Source organism: Cyanistes caeruleus, chromosome 16, assembly GCF_971803275.1.
Source record: "Cyanistes caeruleus chromosome 16, bCyaCae1.hap1.1, whole genome shotgun sequence".
Lineage (NCBI taxonomy): Eukaryota > Metazoa > Chordata > Aves > Passeriformes > Paridae > Cyanistes > Cyanistes caeruleus.
Window position 1 is genome coordinate 12,248,447 of NC_141716.1, and position 21,991 is coordinate 12,270,437.

The following is a 21,991-nucleotide window of genomic DNA, read 5'->3' on the forward strand; positions in this document are numbered from 1 at the left end:
TTCAATGGACTGTCCATCCTGCCTCTGCTGATTCTGCTTCTGGGGTGGAGACAGCTCTTAAAGCCATCAGTCTCACTTGGGCCACGAGAGGAGGACATCCAAAGGGAACACGGTAATGACCCGCCCCATTTAGGGTGCTGGATACAAGGACCTACCCACTCCCAGTCCTCAGGGTTTCAAGCTGAGCAAAGTGGCTTTTCCCAGTGTATCTGAGTGCAGATTCCAAGGCTGGGTGAATGATGGCAGAGTCTGTAGGAGCTCAGCCAGCTCCCCCTTTCCCAGAGAAGCAGAACGAGCCCTGGATCTGGGAGCATAAAGGAAAACATGTCTGAATCATGCATTGACATCACCGGGAGCGCTGCAGCTCTCCGACTCACGTCAGAGCTGGATTGATATGGTTACAGCAGAGTGCGTGGCTTTTGGTATTCTGGGAGAGCTGCTGCTGTGGCAGAGAAAATTATTCGTGGATCAAAGAAAAGAAAGGCATTAGCTGTACAAAGTGTCAGGATTGTCTGTGCTCCACTGTGAGGCTGAAACGAGATGCCAGCTGTGGTACACGAGAAACAGCTGGAAGAAACACCAACAAAAATGCACAGATTAGTCTTGAAAGACTCTTGCAACTGAAGCCAAGATATCACTTACTAATTTATGGGGAAGTAGAGCGGGTGCAGAGCCCTGAGCTGACTCACAGGCGGGCGATCTGGAACAAGGATCACAACAGAGGAGCAGAACAGTCGGATGCTTTCTGTCACTGGAAATAAAGGTTGAGGTGAACAGATGATCTGCCAGCCACAAAGCCGTAATTAAGAGATGCCAAAACAGCCTTTTGTCCTACAAGGGGGTGGAAAAAAGGAATGCAAAGATCACAGAGGAGACAGTCGTTCCTGCCATGCACACAGGGGAAGAGAGGAGGGAATAATCTTCCCCACGAGGAGTCACATTCAGATTCCAGCAAGCAAATGCTGCACAGAACGTTGAGTCCTGTGGCGGAGGCACAACATGGAAAAAGGAGCAGACACAAAATTACCTTAATGCCTGAAATCTTTTAGTAGGATCAGTGGTGGAGTGTTAAGTGTGGCAGGGTGAGTGGAGCCATGGGTGGTCAGTAACAATCCAGTCTCCACTGGTGGAAATAAAGCTGTGTGTAAATACCTGTAGGTGTCTGCAGGAGGTACCATGAATGCATTTCAGGGTTAGGAACACCCAGATATGGTGCTGGAGGAGAAATACATGTGGACCTCATTTTCCTTGAAACTGGGTCTAAAATCCTTCAAACGATCCCAAGCCACAAAAATGTGTAGGTGCAGAAACAACCTTGCAGAAACGTTGTTTCATTAAACTTCTGCCTTTTTGAAGTTCTTCACTCAGCTGAGCCATCGGTAATTAGCGTTTAAACACTCTGTGAATATTCATTAGCTTTGCCAACCCTCCTGGCAGAGGCAAATCATTCCTGGTATCCAGGAGGGGCCGAGGCCCCTGGCAGGGGTGTCTGGAGGGACTGGGAGCTGCTAGGGACCCTCTCCCTGTGCTCACCTCGGGACACGGGAGCCACAGAGCAGCTCCTGGGCACAGCAGCCATCAGCCAGATCTCCTGCTGGGATAAACTGCTTGGCCTTTGGTCTTCCCTTCATCCACCTGCTAATGAGATTACCCCACAGGGCACAGGGACAGTGATATTATCCCCTGAGCAAGGCAGCAGGGTTTGCTCTGTCCGAGAGAAAGTCCTGGCTGGTGTTCGCTCCAGAAAACATTCCTGTTTTTTTCTGGAAATAAGGCAGCAGCAGTTTTTATTTCCCACCTGGCAGTTCCCATCTGAGAGGGTGGAAGTCAGCACAGAGAAGGGAACATTTGGGTCCGGGGGTTTTCCTGGAGCTCACCCCACTGCCAGGAACACTCAGCAGCTCTGGGAGAGCCCGGACCTCCGAAACCTTCTGTCTCATGTCACCAACCCTGTTTGCAGGGAGGGAATATTCCCCCTGTTGGCAGGGGGGGAATATTTTCATTTCTAAACTAACCTTGTGCTGCTGAGGAGCCGCAGCCACCGAGAGCCGCGATGTCGTTTTCACAGTCTCTGGTCAGAGCGGGATCTCGCTTTGAAATGAAAACGTTCAGGCTTAAAATAGAAACCCGCATGGAATTGTACAGCCTCTTGAGAATGACTTTTTAGGGCTGCTGATAAAAATTCCCCATTAAAAGCCTATAAGGTGCTGCAGAGCCATCAGGCTGCCACACGTAGGGATTTTATGGTGGCTGCATTTTATTTCCTAATTTTGTCGGGCCAAAGGCTGGAGACCTGGGAGCAAATATTCACAAGTATCTCCAGTTATCTCTGTGTTTCCACCTCCTGTGCAGTGGGAGCAGGGCACAGCACAGCTGCTGGGGTGCCAGCCACCCCACAGGTGTCACCCAAATTTGCTCTGGGCAGTGGGAAAAGCTGCGGTGCCAAAGCTGTGACGTGGCCACACGTGCCAGGCTTTGAAATCCTGCCAGTCCACGTGTTCAAGGCAACCAGGAGGGAAAGGAGAGCCGCCCAATATTAATTATGACTTTTGAAGCTTTGCCTAATTACATTGTGTCTCTTCAGAAAACGACACAAATATTTATGAGTGGGACTTTTTATTCTCATTGTAATCAGTGACATAAATAGGTAACACCTTTATAAAGAGTTAATGAAAATGTGTCAACACAAGCTCCAGCACAAACTATCGAGCAGTGTGCAGTAAAACATTCCAGTGTTTATTGTATTGATTGAATATTCATGAGATGCCAATTTAAATTACAGTTCACAACTGTTGCTGTGTCTAATGAATAATTTAAACAAGTGTGGCCAAAGAGATTTCAACGCTGCATTAGCAAACTGCAAGGGATTAAGCAACAGAGAATTTATAATTAGCTTTGTATATCCTATAATAAATTCATTGGAAAGATGGTTTTAATTATCCCACATGTTAATTCAGAATTCAGTGTATTAATTTTCGATTGAAAAGTAACCCTTTCTTCCCAGATAATATATTTGGCTCTTCTGCATCTCAAGAAGAGAGAATTGCAAGTATGGAATGGCTTAATTTTTGCAAATCTCATCCATCATGACACAGCATTTGTACCTGCCCATCTTGGGAATGGAGCAATTCCTTTTTTCTGTTTCTGGGGAAGCTGAGACCTATGAGATCAAATTCCTTCCTCCAAGCTGGATCCCAGAATCCTGCTGGAGCTTCTCCCAGATCTATGTGCTGCTGCACATCCTCTTTGATCCACTCCTGGCTACTTGGGCAATATTGTCTGTTCCTGGCAAACACGTCTGTGACAGTGATAAAAGTTTTGGCAGTCGTCTCCTATAAGCAGCTTTTGGGTTTTGTTTCAGAAAGGAGGATGTGTGTAGATAACAAGTGTAAACCCCAGAGTTGGAGCTGAGATTGCTGCATTCTTCAGAGCCAAACAGGGATGGTTTTGTCTCTATTTGGCAAGTTTATAAAGGGCTATTTCTGGGTAAGATTGACCCTTTTGCCCATAGGGACAGGGCTGCAGAGTCCCTGCTATTTATCCACATCCAGGGTGAGGAGGGCACCAGCCCTGTGCCTGTGAGGGCTGCAGTGACAACATGGCTTTGAGCTTGGGTAACAAGGGACAGCAATGTCCTCAACAGCAGAGAGGCCTGAGCTCCTCATCAGTTGGTGCTTAGCCCTTAGAAAATGTGAATATTTTTTGTGTTTTCCCCTCCAGCTGCTCCCCCTAAACCATCCCTTCACCTTGCTGGTTGTCCCCAAAGCCTGTCCATATGTACAGACACAGTTGTAGCTCTTGCAGAACCTCAACACTTGTGCTGAAACTCCCTGGCCAGAAAAAAGCTGGGAAGTATTCCAAGGAACATGAATGCTCACACCTCCGTGCAGCCGCCCGTGCTCAAAGCCTGCCTGGGAAGATCCGAAGGTGTCTTGCGGTGCACGTCGGGGAGGAAAGCGCTGCCTTTCCAGGTGGTTTTGTTTAATTCCAGGGCAGCAGGTTAATGAGATTGCTGGGATATGTGACTTTATCTGGAATGTAAACACGAGCCTGGCACGTGTCCTCGGTGTCTGATCAGATGGGAATGCAAATGCGGCGCCGAGCGTGGCGCGCCATCCAAAATGTTTTGGTGACACAACGTGCAAGACAAAATAACGATCACTTTATTAATTGAAATGTCTTCTGTTGCATTTGAGTCCTGCCATATCCATCTACTCAACAGCCTGGCAGTGAGGGGGATGTGCCTGAGCCGGAGGTGGAAGCTCCTTTGGGCGCGTGGAACACCCAGGGCTGTCCCAGGAGCCACCGGCTGCGTTCAGACTTCCCCAAAGACTTAATTGCTGCTCTAGTGCCTCTGTCTTCTGGGTGACTGGAGTTACTTAAGGTGATGAATGGAGAGCATGGCTGGAATGCAGTAATGTTGTTGTTGGCACGTATTGATTAAACCTCAAGGCTCAATTGATCAAGCTCCCCAGTGCCGGCGTGTAATCCCAGGGGAAAAAATCAAGCCTTTAATGGGGTTATGCTTTACTCTTGGTTTACCACTTGGGGTTATATGTTTTGGGAGGGAAGGAAGTGTTTGTGATGGCCTGAATCCCTGCTGTTAGAAGGATTAAATGAGGACTGGCAGCAGGAACACTTGTTATTGTGGCAACCCAGTCCTGGGCAGACCCAAACCTCATTTAATACAGCATATCTCACCTCCAGGAACCGAGTGTCTGTCTGGGTGTTAGAAGGAAATAAATGAATCTCTGAGGTGTTTGTTATCCATCATGAGGAAGCCCAAGAGGACAGAGATGCTGCTGGACTGAATATTCTTCCCCTGGTCTCCCTTAATACACTACATTTAATCTAAGAAACTGCATTGCACAGCACAGGCAGAGCTGCAGCTCAGGTTAATGCTGCTGCTGGAACCTAAGTGAGCACTTCCTATATCTGTATGGCTTCAATTCTGCATTTATGTAGATTTTGGCCTGTCTGTAACTTGGAAAAGCAGCTGAAATTGTATTGGCTGGCTCAGAAATGAGATGGGTTTGCCATTGTCAGGAGTCAGAACAGAAGTTACAGCATCTGGCACTTGTTTCCCTTCCCTGTTCCCTCCTGCAATTAATTTTGTACATACAGAGTCATTTCACACCTATTTTAAGAGTGTCCAGCTTTTGCTATAATTAAAGGCAGGAAGATAACAGACTGTGCCTCCTGGTAGCAGTTTGTATGATGCAGCAAGGTCATGGCACATCCTGCAGCCCTCAGAGGTTCCCCTCTGCAGGGCAGGAGCATCACTGTGCTGGTGGAGAACTGGTCTGCTGCAGGTTCAGTTTTGTCTCAAATTGCTCCAGCAGAGCTGGGCTTTGAAAATCCTACAGTTTCCCAACACATATTCAGCCACAGAGCCATCCTCCTTCCCTGCATGCTTGTATTCCTGGTAACAAGAGACTCTTATGAAACACTTATTACAAACTAACACAATAATCCCAGCAATATCTGGCTGCAGAGGGAAACCGAGTGGGGGCAAAAAGGGGGCAGCTGATTGCAGATGTGCAGAGGAGCTGTGGTTTGTGTGCAGAGGTGGGATCAGCACTGGGGACCCAAATCTTTCTAATGCTGCAGCGTTTCTTATGGTGCTTGAAATGTGGGCTGTTAGACTTTGCAATAAAAAAACCCCAAAAAAACCTATTAAAATTCATTCACAGAGTTTAATCCCACTGGGATGAGTTTTCTATCTAGTCTTCCCAGTTTCCTGTTGTGTTCTAAAATTGCTTCTTTTTGCCTTCTTCTCCTTCTTCTTTTTTTTTAATGCTCCATGCAATAAAACGTGGAGGTCTCTCATTACCTGTGAGTCTATTGCTTTATGTGAATGCAATATCTAAAATGTGTGAAAAGAGCCAGGAGAGACATAAAGCAAAGGGAAGCTGGGAGTGCAGAAAGGCTTCAATCAGCTGCACAAGCACAGGGAAGGGGCAGAAAATGCTGGGGGAGATGATGGGGCCAGCATTGGAATGGGGGAGTGTTTGCACAGCCGTGGGTGAGATGTGTCCCATGGGAGCTGGAGGTGCTCTTGCCAATGTTAGTTTTTATCCCCCTGAGAAGCAAAACACCTGGATTTACACAATCCAGCATCTTCTCCAGCCAAAGTGAAGCTTCTTGCTGCCCTGCCAGGCTGGGCACAGCTCCATGGTTATCACCAAGTGGTGCCCAGGGGTGTCCCAAGGTGCTCTCCCTGGGGAGCAGGAAGGGGAAGGCTCAGTGTGATCCTGCCTTGGATCACACTCTGGCCCTGCCCATGCTGCTTCCACAAAAATTAAATTCAATTATTGGCCCCCAACCCACCTGGGGTACAACTTTTGTGCATCCCAGCCATTCAAAGTCCTGTAAAAAGGAGCCTGAGCTGTAACACAGGCTGTTAAACATCTAATGACATCAAGGATGTGGTACTCCACCAGGAAAAGCAAATTCCCCAAGGAATCTCTGTCAAGCTGAAGATGGGAAAAGCTTTCTGTCTCTAGTGTTTTCCTGCTTTCCCTTTTGTTTTTTAATGCCTAGGGTTATCTACATGACACCAGATCTCTGAGGAATGCATTTGTGTCTCAAATCCTGTCCTTGACCTGTGGGATGGCTTTGCTGGGCAGGTGATGGTCCCATGGAGTGCACAGCTTGGCAGGATCCTAAATTCCCATTCATGAACAAAAAGGCACCTCAGACACGTGGCCAGGGACCACCTTTAGCCCCACACCACTTGTGGTGTCTCACCCCGGCCTTGGGAAGCAGCAAGTTCCATTTATAGAGAGACTTATTGTAGGAGGTTTTTAACCCTGGCCTGACTCCGTGTTTCACCAGTGTCTTTGGGATTAAAAGGTGAAAGACAGAAATTGAAGAAAATCTGATGGATAAACAGGTCTGATACTGAAATGTATTTTCCCCTTGCTTGGGATGGCTTTGCCTCACCATTACACTCAAATAATGCAATGAAAATACTCCATGAGACAGTTTGTCTGCTCCTCCATCCACCTCGAGCGTGGAGACAGAAATCCAGATTAAGAAAATTGTTCTGGATGGGCTCCAGGGCTGGTGCAGACCCTTCTCAGCTCCCAGAACCATCTTGGCCCACTCACCTTCACCCATGACCGTTTTATCATCTGCCCCTTTTGATTCTCTTCCCCTCCACTGCTGGTTGTCCCTCTCTTTCCAATACACATCTCGGGGGGTGTGACAATTTTATTAAGTTTTATACCCTCCATGGGCTATAAAAGAGGGGGATCAGGGTCTGCTGCTGTTTAATTACCTCCCAGTCCTCATTCCAGGGAATGCTGGCCCCAGCTTTTGGTGATGGTGTTATGCCTGGATGAGCATCAATTCCCTTCCTCTACAAATGGGTTCTGCAAAATCGCTAAATAATGCATTCAGAAAACAGCCTGGAAATTAATGGCATAGATTATTTGCAAACATGTTCACTGAATTATCAGGCTTGTTCTTTATCCGTAAAATAATGTACTTAAAAAAAAAAACCCAAAAAAAACAGGGGGAGTTTATTGAAGATGTTATTTACAGACAGTTCTCCAGCTGAGAACTGCGGGAGCACCGATGGAGCACATGCACAGCCCAGCTGCTCTTCCAGTGCCAGGGGCACCTCTCCTCCCCCAGACACATCACTGAATCCTGGAATGGTTGGGCTCAGAAGAGACCTTAAAACCTGTCCAATTCCAGCCCCCTGCCATGTCACCTTCCAGCAGACCAGGGATTTTCCCACTAGAACCAGAATTTTGCTTGCATTTTGTTGGGCACATCCCTGACCCTGGAGAGTGAGTTTGACAAGGACACATGGGAATAGTCACAGCAATTCCTTCCCTTCAGGCATTTCCCCCTAAGACTCAATGGTGAAGAGGCAAAACACCTAAACAAAACATCAGTGGAAGGCTCTGAGCAGCCAGGTGTGGTGGGAGGTGTCCCTGGAAGGTCTCCACAGTGCAGCCGAGGTGGGGTTGCTGGAATGCAAGAGCTCAGCTGTATGAAACAGCCTCAGACTTCACCAGGGAAGGTTCAGGTTGGATATTTAGGAAAATTTCTTTACTGGAAGGGTGGTCAAGAACTGGAAGGAGCTGCCCAGAGCAGTGGTGGAGTCACCATGCCTGCAAGGGCTCAAAAAACATGTAGATGTGACACCTGGGGACAGGGTTTAGTGGTGGGCCTGGCAGTGCAGGGTGAAGGGTTGGACTGAGTGCTCTCAGAAGGCTTTTCCAGCCTCAGAAATTCTGAGGCTCTGCAGGCCACCTTCCCACCTCAGCCATGGCTCTCCACATCACACAGCTGGTGGGATTTGGGACTCAGGATGGGCCAAGCCCTTACAGACTTTAGTCTTTCCCTTAAGAAGGAGCAGCCCAGCCAGAGTTGCAGGTCTGCAGCAAGGATGGAGGTCAGGTCTGGAGCTGTCACTGACACCTCGAGGTGCTTGAAAAGCATAACCTCTTGTAATCCATGTGATAACCCCACCAGGACAAGGGAGAGGGAAACACACCCTGAAGAGCACAGCTCCTGCCTTCCTGCCACTCCCTGGGGCTGGGGGAGCTGGGATTTGGGACCCTCTGGCATCTCTGCTATGATTTTATTATTATTATTATTATTATTATTATTACTATTATTATTATTATTATTATTATTATTATTATTATTATATTACTATTATTACTATTCTTGCTATTATTATTAATAATAATAATGAATGTTGATGATAAAAATTATAATGTATAATATATAATATATAATATATAATATATAATATATAATATATAATATATAATATATAATATATAATATATAATTTATATTATAATATATAGTAGAGATATAATATATAATATATATATTATAAATAATAAATACTGTATATAATAAACATCATCTATATAATAATATATAATAACACATTATATCATATTATATAATATTATTCTTATTATATTATATTCTTACTATATTATATTCTTATTATATTATGGTCACAATAATGGTGACCACAGTGTGGGGTGAATCCCAGGAAAAGAACAACATTCAGTTCATGCCATGCTGAGTTGGTTCCTGCTGGCTGTGCCCTCCCAGCCCTGGGAGCAATGACAATATTAATGAGGAATATTCCCCATTTGCCAAGCAGAGTCTCTATCCTGTTTAACAGCACTGTTCTCACCCAGGATTTACAGTTCTTTATGCTCTGGTGAAGTGCTGGTTGTGTTTGGAGGATTCCTTCCCCTGTAATATCACAGCACAGGATGGTGGGCTGCCAAAGCACCCAGCTCAGTGTGTCAGGCAGGTGCTTCCCAACACCAGCCCTCGGTCATTCCCTCTCCTGCCTGCCAGGCCCTGGGGGCTGCTGCTGCTGCAGGGAACTCCTCTCTGCAGGGATAAAACATGCAGAGGTGCCCAAGGCTGGAAAAGACAAGGAGCAATTTACATGGTAACAGATGTGGATGGAAAGATCTCTAGAGATGAGGAGACAGAGTCATCTACAACCAGAGAATGGTTTGGGGTGGAATTGACCTTATAAACTGTCCTATTATAAACCTTATAAACCATCCCTGCCATGGGCAGGGACACCTTCCACTAGCCCAGGTTGATCCAAACCACCTCCAGCCTGGCCTTGGGCACTGCCAGGGATCCAGGGGCAGCCCCAGCTGCTCTGGGCACCCTGTGCCAGGGCCTGCCCACCCTCACAGGGAACAATTCCTGCCCAATATCCCATCCAGCCCTGCCCTCTGGCAGTGAGAGCCATTCCCTGTGTCCTGTCCCTCCATCCCTGGTCCCCAGTCCCTCTCCAGCTCTCCTGGAGCCCCTTCAGGCACTGCAAGGGGCTCTGAGCTCTCCCTGGATCCTTCTCTTCTCCAGGTGAGCACCCCCAGCTCTCCCAGCCTGGCTCCAGAGCCGGGAGGCTCCAGCCCTTGGAGCATCCTTGTGGTCTCCTGGGTCACTCCAGGCTCCACATCTTTCCTACTTTGGGGTCCCCAGAGCTGGGGCAGCTCTGCAGTGGGGTGTCACCCAAGCAGAGGGACAGGAACCACCCCTCTCTCCTGCTGCCCTCCCTGTGGGACGAGCCCAGGACACAGTTGGGTTTCTGTGGTGTCAGTGCACATGGACAGGTCATGTTGAGCTCCTCATCCACCCAAGTCATCCTCAGAGCTGCTCTCAGCCCATTCCCACATAAACACAACTGGGAGAAGCTCTGGGAGCCTTGTCTGGGGACATTGTGTGGCTTTCAGGTGAAGCTTCATGTTTGAGAACATTGCATTTGAAACTGCCAACATTCATTGGAAAGATCGAGGGCTTATTTAAAGCACTTAAACCAGAAAAGTTTCTTTTCTCCTATTTGTCTGCTCAGGTTCCCTCTAAGCCATCAGGCTGAGCTTGTCTGTACATGGCTTCAGATAACTGACTGAGGAGTTCTGCTAATGCTGGTATTTAATAATTCCTGGAATACTGGGGAAGCTCTAGAGGACTAGAAGAGAGCTAATGTGCAAATATTTAAAAAGGGAAACAGAACAGCCCTGGTAATTACAGACCTGTCAGTCTGGCATCAATCCTCAGCAAAATAATGGAGTGGCAGATCCAGCCCTCAATTAATAAAGAATTAAGGGAAGGTAATATAATTAATGCCAATCAACATGGGCTGATGGAAAACAAATCTTGTCAAACTAACTTGATATCTTTTTTGATGAGATTACAGGTTTGGGTGAGAGAGGAAAGAGTGTTAACACACTTAGACATCTGCAAGACATTTGACTTGGAAGCACAAAATCTGTTGAGGAAGTTGAATGATAGGAACCCAGTGTTGCACAGGTTTGGTGGGCTGGGTTGTCACTCTGTCTTGCTGGAGGGTTTTTGGTGTTCCTGCCAAAGGAAGTGGTAAATAATTGCCAGTGGAGTTGGCAGATGATGGTGCAGTGAGCAGGAGGGTGGCAGATGGCAGAAATCCAGAGGTTTTGGCATGGCCTGGTAAACTGATCCCCAGTAAAGAATGTGTGTTTGGGAAAACAGCATTGCCCCCCTTGCAGCAGCACAAAAGGTCATTCAAGGTAAGAAATCCTCTCCTTGGATGGTGGCTCTGGAAAAAGGGTGTGAGATGCTTTGGGTGGGCACTGCTGAGATGTCCAAAAAGCATCCAGAGCAACAAGCAGGGTGGGGAACAGAGAGGGCAGAGCTCTGTGTCTTTGGCCAGAGCAGGAAGGGGCTGATGGTGCTCTGCAAGTGCTCTGGGGAAGGACAACCTGTGACAGCCCTCCAGTCTGGCCAGGAATGAGCTGTGAGCTCCAGGAATGAGCTGTGAGCTCCAGGGATGGGCTGTGAGCTCCAGGGATGAGCTGTGAACTCCAGGGCTGGGCTGTGAGCTCCAGGGATGGGCTGTGAGCTCCAGAGCTGTGAGCTCCAGGGATGAGCTGTGAGCTCCAGGGCTGTGAGCTCCAGGGATGAGCTGTGAGTTCCAGGGCTGTGAGCTCCAGGGATGGGCTGTGAGCTCCAGGGCTGTGAGCTCCAGGGATGAGCTGTGAGTTCCAGGGCTGTGAGCTCCAGGGATGGGCTGTGAGCTCCAGGGCTGTGAGCTCCAGGGCTGTGAGCTCCAGGGATGAGCTGTGAGCTCCAGGGATGGGCTGTGAGCTCCAGGGATGGGCTGTGAGCTCCAGGGATGATCTGTGAGCTCCAGGGCTGTGAGCTCCAGGGATGGGCTGTGAGCTCCAGGGCTGTGAGCTCCAAGGATGATCTGTGAGCTCCAGGGCTGTGAGCTCCAGGGCTGTGAGCTCCAGGGATGAGCTGTGAGTTCCAGGGATGGGCTGTGAGCTCCAGGGATGGGCTGTGAGTTCCAGGGATGAGCTGCGAGTTCCAGGGATGGGCTGTGAGCTCCAGGGATGAGCTGCGAGTTCCAGGGATGGGCTGTGAGCTCCAGGGATGGGCTGTGAGTTCCAGGGATGAGCTGTGAGCTCCAGGGATGAGCTGTGAGCTCCAGGGATGAGCTGTGAGCTCCAGAGCTGTGAGCTCCAGGGCTGTGAGCACAGACTGGTCATGAAGGCTGCATGCTGGGCTTGCTCCAGGGATCAGCCACAGGGTGATGTGACAAGTGAATCCACCCCCCTGGGCAGCTTCTGAACCCCACCTGACAGGGAGCACTCCTCCATCCCCTCCCCGTGGTGCCCCACAGGCTCACAGAGGGGCTTTAGATCCCCTGTGTCACAGCCACCACAATAAAAGCAAGAATGCTCATGAAACCCAGGGCTAGGGAAAGCTGTGCCTTCAAACCTGCCCCAGGGCATGTCTGGGTCTCAGAAATGCTTTTTTTAAATCATTGATGTGGATTCTTCCTCTTTGCTGCCTGACTCTGAGCTCAGAGATGCTCCTTCAGATCATGTTTGCAAACTTGAGTCCGTAAAACCATTATTTTTTTCCACTGTTTGATGAAGACAAACTGTAATTTCAAAATAGATCAAAACAATCTTTCCATGTGCCCAAACCCCCAAAGCTGCCACCAGCAGTTCCCCTGGGCTCCTGTGCTGCTGCTGCTGGGCCAGCAAAACCCCCCCATGGCATCCTGGAGGGGGTACAGCCCCCCAGGAGCTGGCAGAGGGGTGCCTGGTCCCTCTGGGAACTGGATGCATCCAGGAGGGAAGTGACAAGCACAGCTGGGAATGCCAGTGCACAGGGAAATCCTCTGCCATGTGATAAATGCCCCCCCACCTCTACCAAAATAAATTACTTCCTTTTAAAATCCTTTCCAACTGTTCCCCTCGTGCTCCTAATAGGATGATCGGTGGAACCAAAGATGTGGCTGTTACTTTAAAGGATAAATTAGTTTGACTCTTAACTCAATAATTAAAACTGTTATGGCTATGAGCCTGCAGGGATAATGTACTATTATTATAGTCATTTGTTTCAATTAAATGCTTACTGATTTTACAATAGCAGCTGGGCACCTGTGTGAGATAGCTATTACTCTGAACAAGACATCTCAAATTCCAGCAGAAATTTGTCACTGCACTAAAGCATTTTACATAGACCATGAAAGTTTATTAGGAGCAGTTACAAATCGGGAAGAGGAGGGGTGGTAATTGGGGATATATTTTCTTATCAGCTCCTCTCTCTCCAGCTCTCTCTCTTTTTTAAGTAAATCATCTTTAAGTATTTCAGCTATGGTGATGCGTTTACATTGAAACTTCAATACAGAAAAAGCCTGCTGGGAAAACTTTGCTTCAAAGCTGTTCAGCAGATAATTCCTCTCCCTGGTTGATTGTGATTATAATGGCTTGTTCTTGGGAACAAACCCAAGGAGAGGGAAGCTGTGCTGTGCATGAGCCTGGTGGCTGCCCCTGAAGAAGCTGCTTGTCCTGCCTGGAGAGGAAGATCCTGGGTGAGGAAGGCTCTGACGGCTCAGCTCAGCCTGCCTGTGCTAACTGGTTAACCCTGGGAGAGGTGGGAGTCACGGAATCATGGAGTGGGTTGGGTTGGAAGGGACCTTAATGACATCTCATTGCAGCCCCCTGCCATGGCAGGGACACCTTCCACTGTCCCAGGCTGCTCCAAGCCCTGTCCAGCCTGGCCTTGGACACTGCCAGGGATCCAGGGGCAGCCCCAGCTGCTCTGGGCACCCTGTGCCTGTGTTTAACACCCTCATCATAAAAAGTTTCCTCCCCATATATACTTTACATCAACTGTCTTTCAGTTGAAAACCATCACCCTTTGTCCTGTCACAACAAGCCCTGCTAAAAAGTCTGCCTGTTCCATCTTTCTTGTAAGGTCCTTGAGGCATGGCAAGGGGCTCTCAGCTCTCCCTGGAGCCTTCTCCAGGTGAACACCCCCAGCTTTCCCAGCCTGTCTCAAAGAGATGCTGCAGCCTTTGGAGCATCTCTGTGGCTCCTGGACTCCCTCCAGCAGCTCCACATGCTTCTGATGTTGGGAACCCCCAGGCTGGAGGCATCTCTGCAGGTGAGGTCTCACCTGAGTGGGGCAGAGAGGCAGAATTGCCCTGCTCTGCTGTGGGATGAGCCCAGGACAGGTTGGATTTCTGGGCTGCACATTCCCAGCCTCTCACCCACAGCACCCCAAGGTCCCTCTCCTTGGGAAGCCTGGTGGTCCCCAGGTGCTGGTGTGCCTGGCACATGGAGCGATGGCTTTTGGTGGCATTGCACCAGCTGCCCTGCCCTGCTCTCCTGGCCCTTTGCAGGTCCCACTTTAGCTCAGGGGGTCAGTGTTGTGTGGAAAATTCCAGCCAAATTTCTCCTTTACTGCTCCTTGCGTGGATCCCCCCCAGGACTGCAGCCCAGGCACGCAGGCAGCAGGGCTGGAGCACCTGGAGCATCACTGCTGCAAGGGAGAGCATTCCAGGGGGAATAACACAAAACCTCTGAGTTTGTCCTTGTGCCACCAGAACACCGGGTTTGTTCAGGGTGTGGCTGACACCGAGGAAGGTGGGAGGAGGAGGAGGAGGAGAAAAATCCAAAGGCAGAAGGTGGTTTTAGGGGTGGGACCTGCCTCAAGGCTGCAGCAGGGGGTTAGGATTTAGCAGGAGGACATTCCATGACACAGCCATCCCTGCCAGATCCTGGCTGGGACCCGAGCCCCAGCTCTGCTGGTGCTCTACCCCATACTGCTGCAAAGAGCTGCTTTTTACACAAGAATTTTGGGGAACAGTTCAGTTGAAGCTGGGCTTGACACATTTAAAACATTATCTGTGTTAGCAGAGCACCCCAGTCCTCGGCTGGGCTCCTCCTCATGGCATTTGTCACTCACTGAATTCCCCTTCCCCCAGGAAACAGGGAACATGGACCATGTGCTATTTGTCAGCCTGCTTTTCTCTCCTTCTCTGGATTAGCTGGAGCGTTTATGGGCCTGATATGCATATTCATTAAAAGAATTGAAATATTGTGGGAAAAAAGAAGCTGTCTTTGAGTTAGCACAGCCTTTGGGAATCTGCTAAGTAAGATGCACTTAATTACTTTAGCTATGACTACATCACATTGCACTCTGGGTTTCCTCTGAGATGCAAAACATCTTTTCAGCACAGGCTGCAAACCCATCCCCAGCCTTTTGCAGCACCTCGTGGTGAGCTTGTTGTGCTGAATGCCTGGGATGGAGAGGGGATCTGACCTGGCTCTCACAGCCTCTGCTCCTGGGGAAGGAGCTGATCACATTTGCAGGGTGGTTATTTAATCCCACCCTCCAAATTCCACCAATTCCAGCTGTTTCCATCTGCTGAGTGCTTTGGGGTGGGGATAGGCACGGCCAGCCCCACTGAGCCCAGGGCTGGGACTGCATCCCACAGGACCAGGTTGTTTTCTTTCACACAGGGAACGTTGCATTCATTACCTCCTTTCACTTTAGTTTGCTGTGATCACAATTTCATTCATCATTTACTTGCCTAATTAAGCCATTTGCTGCAGGGAATCATCTCAAAATCCTGCTCCTGGGTCTCTCATTCCTTAGGTGTTTTTTGGGGGGGTATCACCTGCTCCTGGTGCCCCTGCAATAGCTCAGTGTCAGCAGGATCCTGCAGTGGGAAGCAGGAATAACCCTTTCCCTGGCTTGACTGAGAGCCATCCTCACCCTGAATCCTATTCAAGAAGCTCCAGTGCTGCACACAAACAAGTCACCTTCATTTTCACTGCAACTCTTTTACAGCTGAAAAAATCAAGTGGCTTTGGCACCACTGCTGGGGACACCAGGAGTGATGGGGAGGTGGCAGCCTGGCGTGTTGCTTCCAAAACTGCATTTTAAAAATAAAAAGGGAAGGGAGAGAAATGCAGTAAGTGTCAAATGGTGGGGGCAGCCCCTGCCTGTCCAGACTGGTCAGAAGGTGCATGTGAGGAGCTGTGCATGTCCCACAGAACCTCCTGGACTGGGGGAGTGGAGGTGGAGAAGTGGGAGAGAGAGAGAGAAGAGGCAATATTCAACTAAAATCACTTTTTTATCATAAAATTGTGGAATGCTTTGGGTTGGGAGGGACCTTTAATCCTATCCACAGCCACCCCCTGCCATGGCAGGGACACCTTCAACTGTCCCAGGCTGCTCCAAGCCTCATCCAACCTGGCCTTGGACACTGCCAGGGATCCAGGGGCAGCCACAGCTGCTCTGGGAAACCTGTGCCATTGTTTTACCACCTCCACAGTGAAATACTACTTTATATCTCACCTAAATTAACCTTCTTGTAGTTTAAAACCATTCTCCCTTATCCTATCACCACAGGCCCTTTTTAAAAGTCCGTCCCCATCCTTCTTATGGGGTCCCTTTAATGATGTAAAGCAACTGGGAGGAGGCATCTGGATTAAGATATCCTTGGAGAAGGGTGTCCCAGGAAAAATGCTGTCTCTGATAATTGAAAAGGTTCTGTGGTGGGGTTGTTTTGAGCATGGGGCTTCTGGGGGGGTCCTGTGAGCCAGGCTCACCTTCCTGGTTTTTTCTACAAATTTTCAGAGGCATTTACATCATGTGGCCCATATCCATAATTGCACTTTTGGTCTTGTTCTGCTCTGGTGCATAAATAACATGCACTCTAAAGAAAAAGCGCGTGATTACATATTTAATGGATAAACGAAGCCGTTGTGGTCCATTGGCCACATAATAAAAGTTTCAAAAAAATTGTCTTAATACAGTATTTTCTCAGGAGATTACCGTGGCTGAAACGTGAGCAAGCTATTTTGAATTTTTGAATTTTTTTAAGCCACATCTCATAGCCTTCCCCATTTCTCCAACACCCGTCTTCTAAACTTTCCCTTCATTTAAATTTAAAATAAGGACAATAAATTATTCTTTTCCTTAGCATCTGGCAGATCTTCTCCAACATGAAAGGTCTGGATTAAACTGACAAAAACAAAGACAAATGTATGTTTTTTTGGCTGGAGTTTGGGAAAGGCTGGCTGCTCAGCAGATGGGTGCTGTGTCCCCACCTTGCATGGTCCCTGTCACTGCCTGTCTCACCCAGGCATTTCCCATGACTTTTGCAGATTCAGTTTAATGCAAAAATTGCCTCTCTGGTGTCCAAGCCTGGTGTCCATCCCCATGGCTGCATCATCCTCCATGTCTTTGTGATCAGGGCAGGCCAGAGCTCTGCAGGAAGACACATAATAAGGTTTCAAGGGCACATTGTAAGGTTTTAAGAGCACAAAAAACTTGTCATAGTTAAGCTCTGTGCCCCTTTGCCTCTAAGCAGAGCCAGCCCTGCTGCCTCCGTGACACCACCAAAGCCAAGGGCAGCAGTTCAGTGTGGCCACTAAGTCAGCCTCAGTCAGACTTGAGCTGTTGAATATATTTAATTCCTGTGAGCTAAATCCCTTCACAATTAATACAGAGAACGGGCAGATCCAGGGAAAGCTGTTCCCCTGACACTGCTTCTCTACTGCTGAGTCCAAAGGAGAGCAGAACATTCTGTCAGGTGTGGTGTAAAGCTCTTGATTCCTGACCTGCAGCAGTAAATCTGGGCTTGTGTTTGGATTTATGTCCTCTGAAGTCTATGGAGCCCTCACAGGTCTTCCCTGGGTTTCCTTCTGTGTGTGCAGCTGATGGAGCTGGCAAAGCTCCCCTGCTAACGAGGGATTGCACCTCAGTGGGCTGATCAGGAGCTCAGGTCTTTAAACTCATGTTAGCATTAATCAGATTAATCTAAAAGGGAAAAAGTCTGGCCAATGTTTCAGACAGGTTTTGCCTCCCTCCCACTCCATGGCTGGATGAGGCTGTGCAGGAGCCAAGTTCTGCTAGATCAGCAAGGATGGATCCTGGGGGAAAATGATTCAAACTGGAAATGAGGGTCTTGATGCAGAAAACAGCAGGGTTTGTCCTCATCTCATATCTCATATCTCATATCTCATATCTCATATCTCATATCTCATATCTCATATCTCATGTCTCATATCTCATATATCTCATCTCATCTCATCTCTTATTTGTTTCTTGGTGTAGAGGGGCAGGAGCTGCTGGAGTGATTCCAGAGGAGGCCATGGAGATGCTCCAGGGGCTGGAGCCCCTCTGCTCTGGAGCCAGGCTGGGAGAGCTGGGGGTGCTCACCTGGAGAGGAGAAGGCTCCAGAGTGACCTCAGAGCCCCAGCCAGAGCCTAAAGGGGCTCCAGGAGAGCTGGAGAGGGACTGGGGACAAGAGCCTGGAGTGACAGGACAAGGGGGAATGGTTTTAAGTTATGGCAGGGGTAGGTTTAGATGGGATATTGGGAAGAAACTTTTCCCTGTGAGGTGATGAGGCCCCAGCACAGGGTGCCCAGAGCAGCTGTGGCTGCCCCTGGATCCCTGGCAGTGTCCAAGGCCAGCTTGGACGGAGGAGCTTCCCTTCTGGTAATTTCACCATGAATTGCTTGTTTATAAACCTTTTCTTCAGACCCCTGAGAGGTGCCAGCCACCAGCGTTCCCTGAGGCAGTCAGGGACACTTTGTGGGCACACAGCCCCACACACAAAGCTGATTTAGAACCTTTCTGTCGGGCTCACGGGCACAGCCACGGGTGCACGGTGCTCAGATCTTGCCTTGCTGGGAAGGCAGCGTGGGGAAGACTTTCCCAGCCATGTAGAACAATTGAAGCAATAAATCAGTCTTAGAGCGATTAGGCAGTATGGCATATAATAAGTAAATAAATAAATACTCAATAAATAAATTAAAAATAAATAAATAAATGCTAAATAAATGAATGAATCGATTTTGTGGTGACAAGTGATCTCCTCCTCACTCAGATCCAGGAGATGGTGCACTCGGACGCCGCGTCCTACGAGTCCAACCGCCAAGTGCCGCTGCTGAACCGGCCCGGCATGCTGGGCAGCCCCATGGGTGCCCTCAGCCAGTCCCAGCTCATCTCCCAGATGGGGATCCGGAGTGGGGTCACCCACAGCTCCCCCTCCCCTCCTGGAAGCAAGTCTGCCACCCCATCTCCCTCCAGTTCCACTCAGGAAGAGGAGACCGAGTCGCACTATAAGGTACGCGCGGGCGTTGGACGCGGGATGTGCTTCTGGGGAAGGGATAAATTGTGCTAAATAAAACCACAGACTTCTGGTCTTATTTTTACATTTATAGTGGGAGACTTTCTCAAGGATGAGGGTGTTCCCAGCCTGGGGTGAGGCCCAGCACTCACACAGCAGGTGTGGAGATCAGAGCTGTGCTTCTGCCTCCACGTTTTACCAGGTCCATCAGGCTACAGGATTTCCTGGGATGATGATTGCCATGAGCAAAGCAGCTTCAGGGCTAAGAGTCTGCAAATGCTTGGAGCTAAATTAGATTTCTGGTGGAGACTGAAACAGGCAAGGAAAATAACTCATGGTTATGCTCTTTGGACATGGCTTGCTAAGGAAAAACAGGAATTAAAAGAGTTATTAATTATTATAAATAATATATAAATATATTTTTATTATATAAATAAATTCTGCCTTTTAGTTCACCAAAGTGGTGTTTTAAGTAGTCAGCAGTGCCTCAAATGGTCTCTACAGACAACACAACTGCTGCTGAGTGTGGCACCAACAAAACCAAGGAATTCCTGGGGGTTTGGGCACATCCTGGTTGTTGTCCATCTCTCTCCAAATGCACCAGCAAAAGCCAAATAACACGTGCCATGTTCCAGGAACCTCTGGCTGTTATTTACTGAGGGCAAACCAGTGTCTCTGTGCCTGCAGGTGAATTGCTGGGCTCCCTGGGGACTTGGATTAAAGCCTTCCATGGGAAACCTTCTCCTGGAAGGTGCTGACCCAAGGCACTGCTATTGTAACCTGTCCCACCCAAACAGACCTTTGTGGCAGGGTTTGGATGTAAAACCAGAGCAGCAAACAGTGCACGGGCTGGAAAATTAGGAAAATGCTAGGACTGAGCAAAAACCTTTCCCTCTTCATGGAAATCCAGGAAAATGGATTCCCATCAATGCTGTAGTTTTTCATCCACTGGCAGATTTCACTTCAGATTGGGGTGCTTCAAAGCAGAGTGGGTGGAAACACAGCTTCAGTGGAAAAACCTGTAAAAAGGAGGGATACCAGAGGTTAAAAACAAATGGAATTTTTCAAACTCTGTGATTCCATGTTGAGGGGACACTGTGGCAGGGGTTGTGCTGCTGGATCCCACAGCACAAAGCCTGTGTCACAAAGCTCCAGGCAATGACCTGGGAGCTGAAATCTTTCATGTCAGGAGAAAATGAGTTTCAGTTTAGTGACACACCAGGCTCTGTCTCTCTGCCTCCATCACCCAGCTTTCCTGTCAGCCCCCCAGGAGTCCCTGAGGAGGTCACAGCTTTGGGGTTAGATCTTCTGTTTTCTTGAGCCAGTGGTGCCCATGGGGTAGGAAGAGTTTGGAGATGTCCAGATGATGACACCTTGCAGACATTAGAATTTTTCCTAATCCTTAAGGCAATCCCTGTCATTCTTCTGCCCTGTAAACCCCCAAAACAGGTGGGAGTGACGTGTTTGATGGAGGATGAGATGCTGAGCGTGGGGAAAGCAGCAGACCCACATTGTGGCCTGCAGGTTTCTGTTTGCTTTCTCTGTCTGCACAGCTGCTGCCTTCACCCATCAGTCACTTTTTCACGTGACCATTAAGGACTTTGCTGCAACAAGTCACCAAAATGACCAAAACAAAATCTAACAAGCAGAAATTAATCTTGTGAGCAAGAAGGTCACAGAGAAAAAGAGAGTCTGATACCAGCAGGTCCTTCAGGTCCTCTGAGCCAGGGAGCTTATGAATTTCAGAGGTCTCTGAACCTCACTGGTGTATTTACCTGCTTCATAGCTGGGGGGTGGGTGCACATGAATGGGAGGGACAGGTGGGTACAGCCTAAATTCCAGCTGGATTAGTGGTCACTCTCCATAGTTATTAAAAATCACGGTCTCCATGAGGTTTGAGCTCTTCCTGGCTTCAACATCTAAGAAGGCACCGAGTTTCTGGGATCACATCATTGCCCCAGCCCACATGTCCCACCAGACAGACCTTCTGCAGCCTCTCCAGGGCAGGTCCTGTGCTGATGGCCGTGCTCTTCCTCACCCTGCCCGAGCCCCCCTGGTCCCTTTGAGCACAGGGCTGACCCTGGGGCTTCAGACACTCATGGGCAGAGAGGCACTGGCTCAATGGGGGCTGACTTTAGCCAGGAATGTGGTTTGGATTGGTCAAGACTCTTCTGAGGTCCAAGCCCAGGCTGCTGTCTCATCCCACGTGTGTCACACCTGGCAAACCCCATGAATACCAAATCCTGATCTCCCTGCTCCCTGCTGCAGTTTTCCCTGAACCCCACGTGCTGTTTGGTGCTGCTTGAGCTGCAGATCCAGCTGGGGCTGTGCTGCTGCTGTTCCAGCTCCTTGGCTTGGTCAGTGGCTGTGTGGGAGCAGGTTCCCCACGGCACTCCACTGAATCAAATGGGATCACAGTTAGTTAAAATACCATCTCATTTCCTAATGGGCTGAAGCCCTGACATGCATTTTTTTTTCCTCCTAATTAGCTGGCCTTTCACCTCCAGGCCTCCCATTCAAGCCCAATTGGGCAATTTTAAATTAAATGCAATTTTTGTGGTCTCTCTGCTCATTCACTAATGGTCACTGTCTGTTTGACAAATGTCACTGCACTGATACCGAAATTAATGACCAGTCAAGAGCTGCAGAGCGGAGAAGAGGAACGCCGCTGCCCTTTTCCTCCCCATGCCTGGCCTGTGCCAGCTGAAGGGAAGCCTCTTAAATCCTGGCACTGCCAAGCACATGCTCAAACTGACAAATCCATCGGGAGAAGAGGCTGTTTGTCCCCAGCTCAGCTGCAGGCACAGTTTTCACAAGATCTTGGTGTTCAGAGCTGTGCCTTTCCAAGTAACTCAACAACCTGTGCAGCCGATGGCTGTGCCTTGAGCTCGGGGCCTGCAGGTGGAGGGGCTGGTGTCCTGTTTGTCCTCAAGGATGCAGAGATCCAGCCAGTGCTTTCATTCTCTGCCATCTGGTGTATTTAGGTTTTTCTTGACTATGAAATAAGGGTAATGGTGCTTCCCTGTTGTGGGAGCTTTCACTGGCCACAGTTAATGC

The 21,991-nt window shown here is 48.8% G+C and overlaps 1 protein-coding gene across 1 annotated transcript in view; it reads left to right on the top strand.

Annotated features, from left to right (window-relative positions):
• The window catches only part of TOX2 (TOX high mobility group box family member 2), a 149,713-nt gene that overhangs the window by 106,048 nt on the left and 21,674 nt on the right, over positions 1 to 21,991 (top strand). Inside the window, exon 4 of the mRNA XM_086852573.1 lies at positions 18,692 to 18,931. Within this exon, the coding sequence (XP_086708699.1) occupies positions 18,692 to 18,931 (240 nt within the window). The remainder of the gene's footprint in view (positions 1 to 18,691; positions 18,932 to 21,991) is intronic.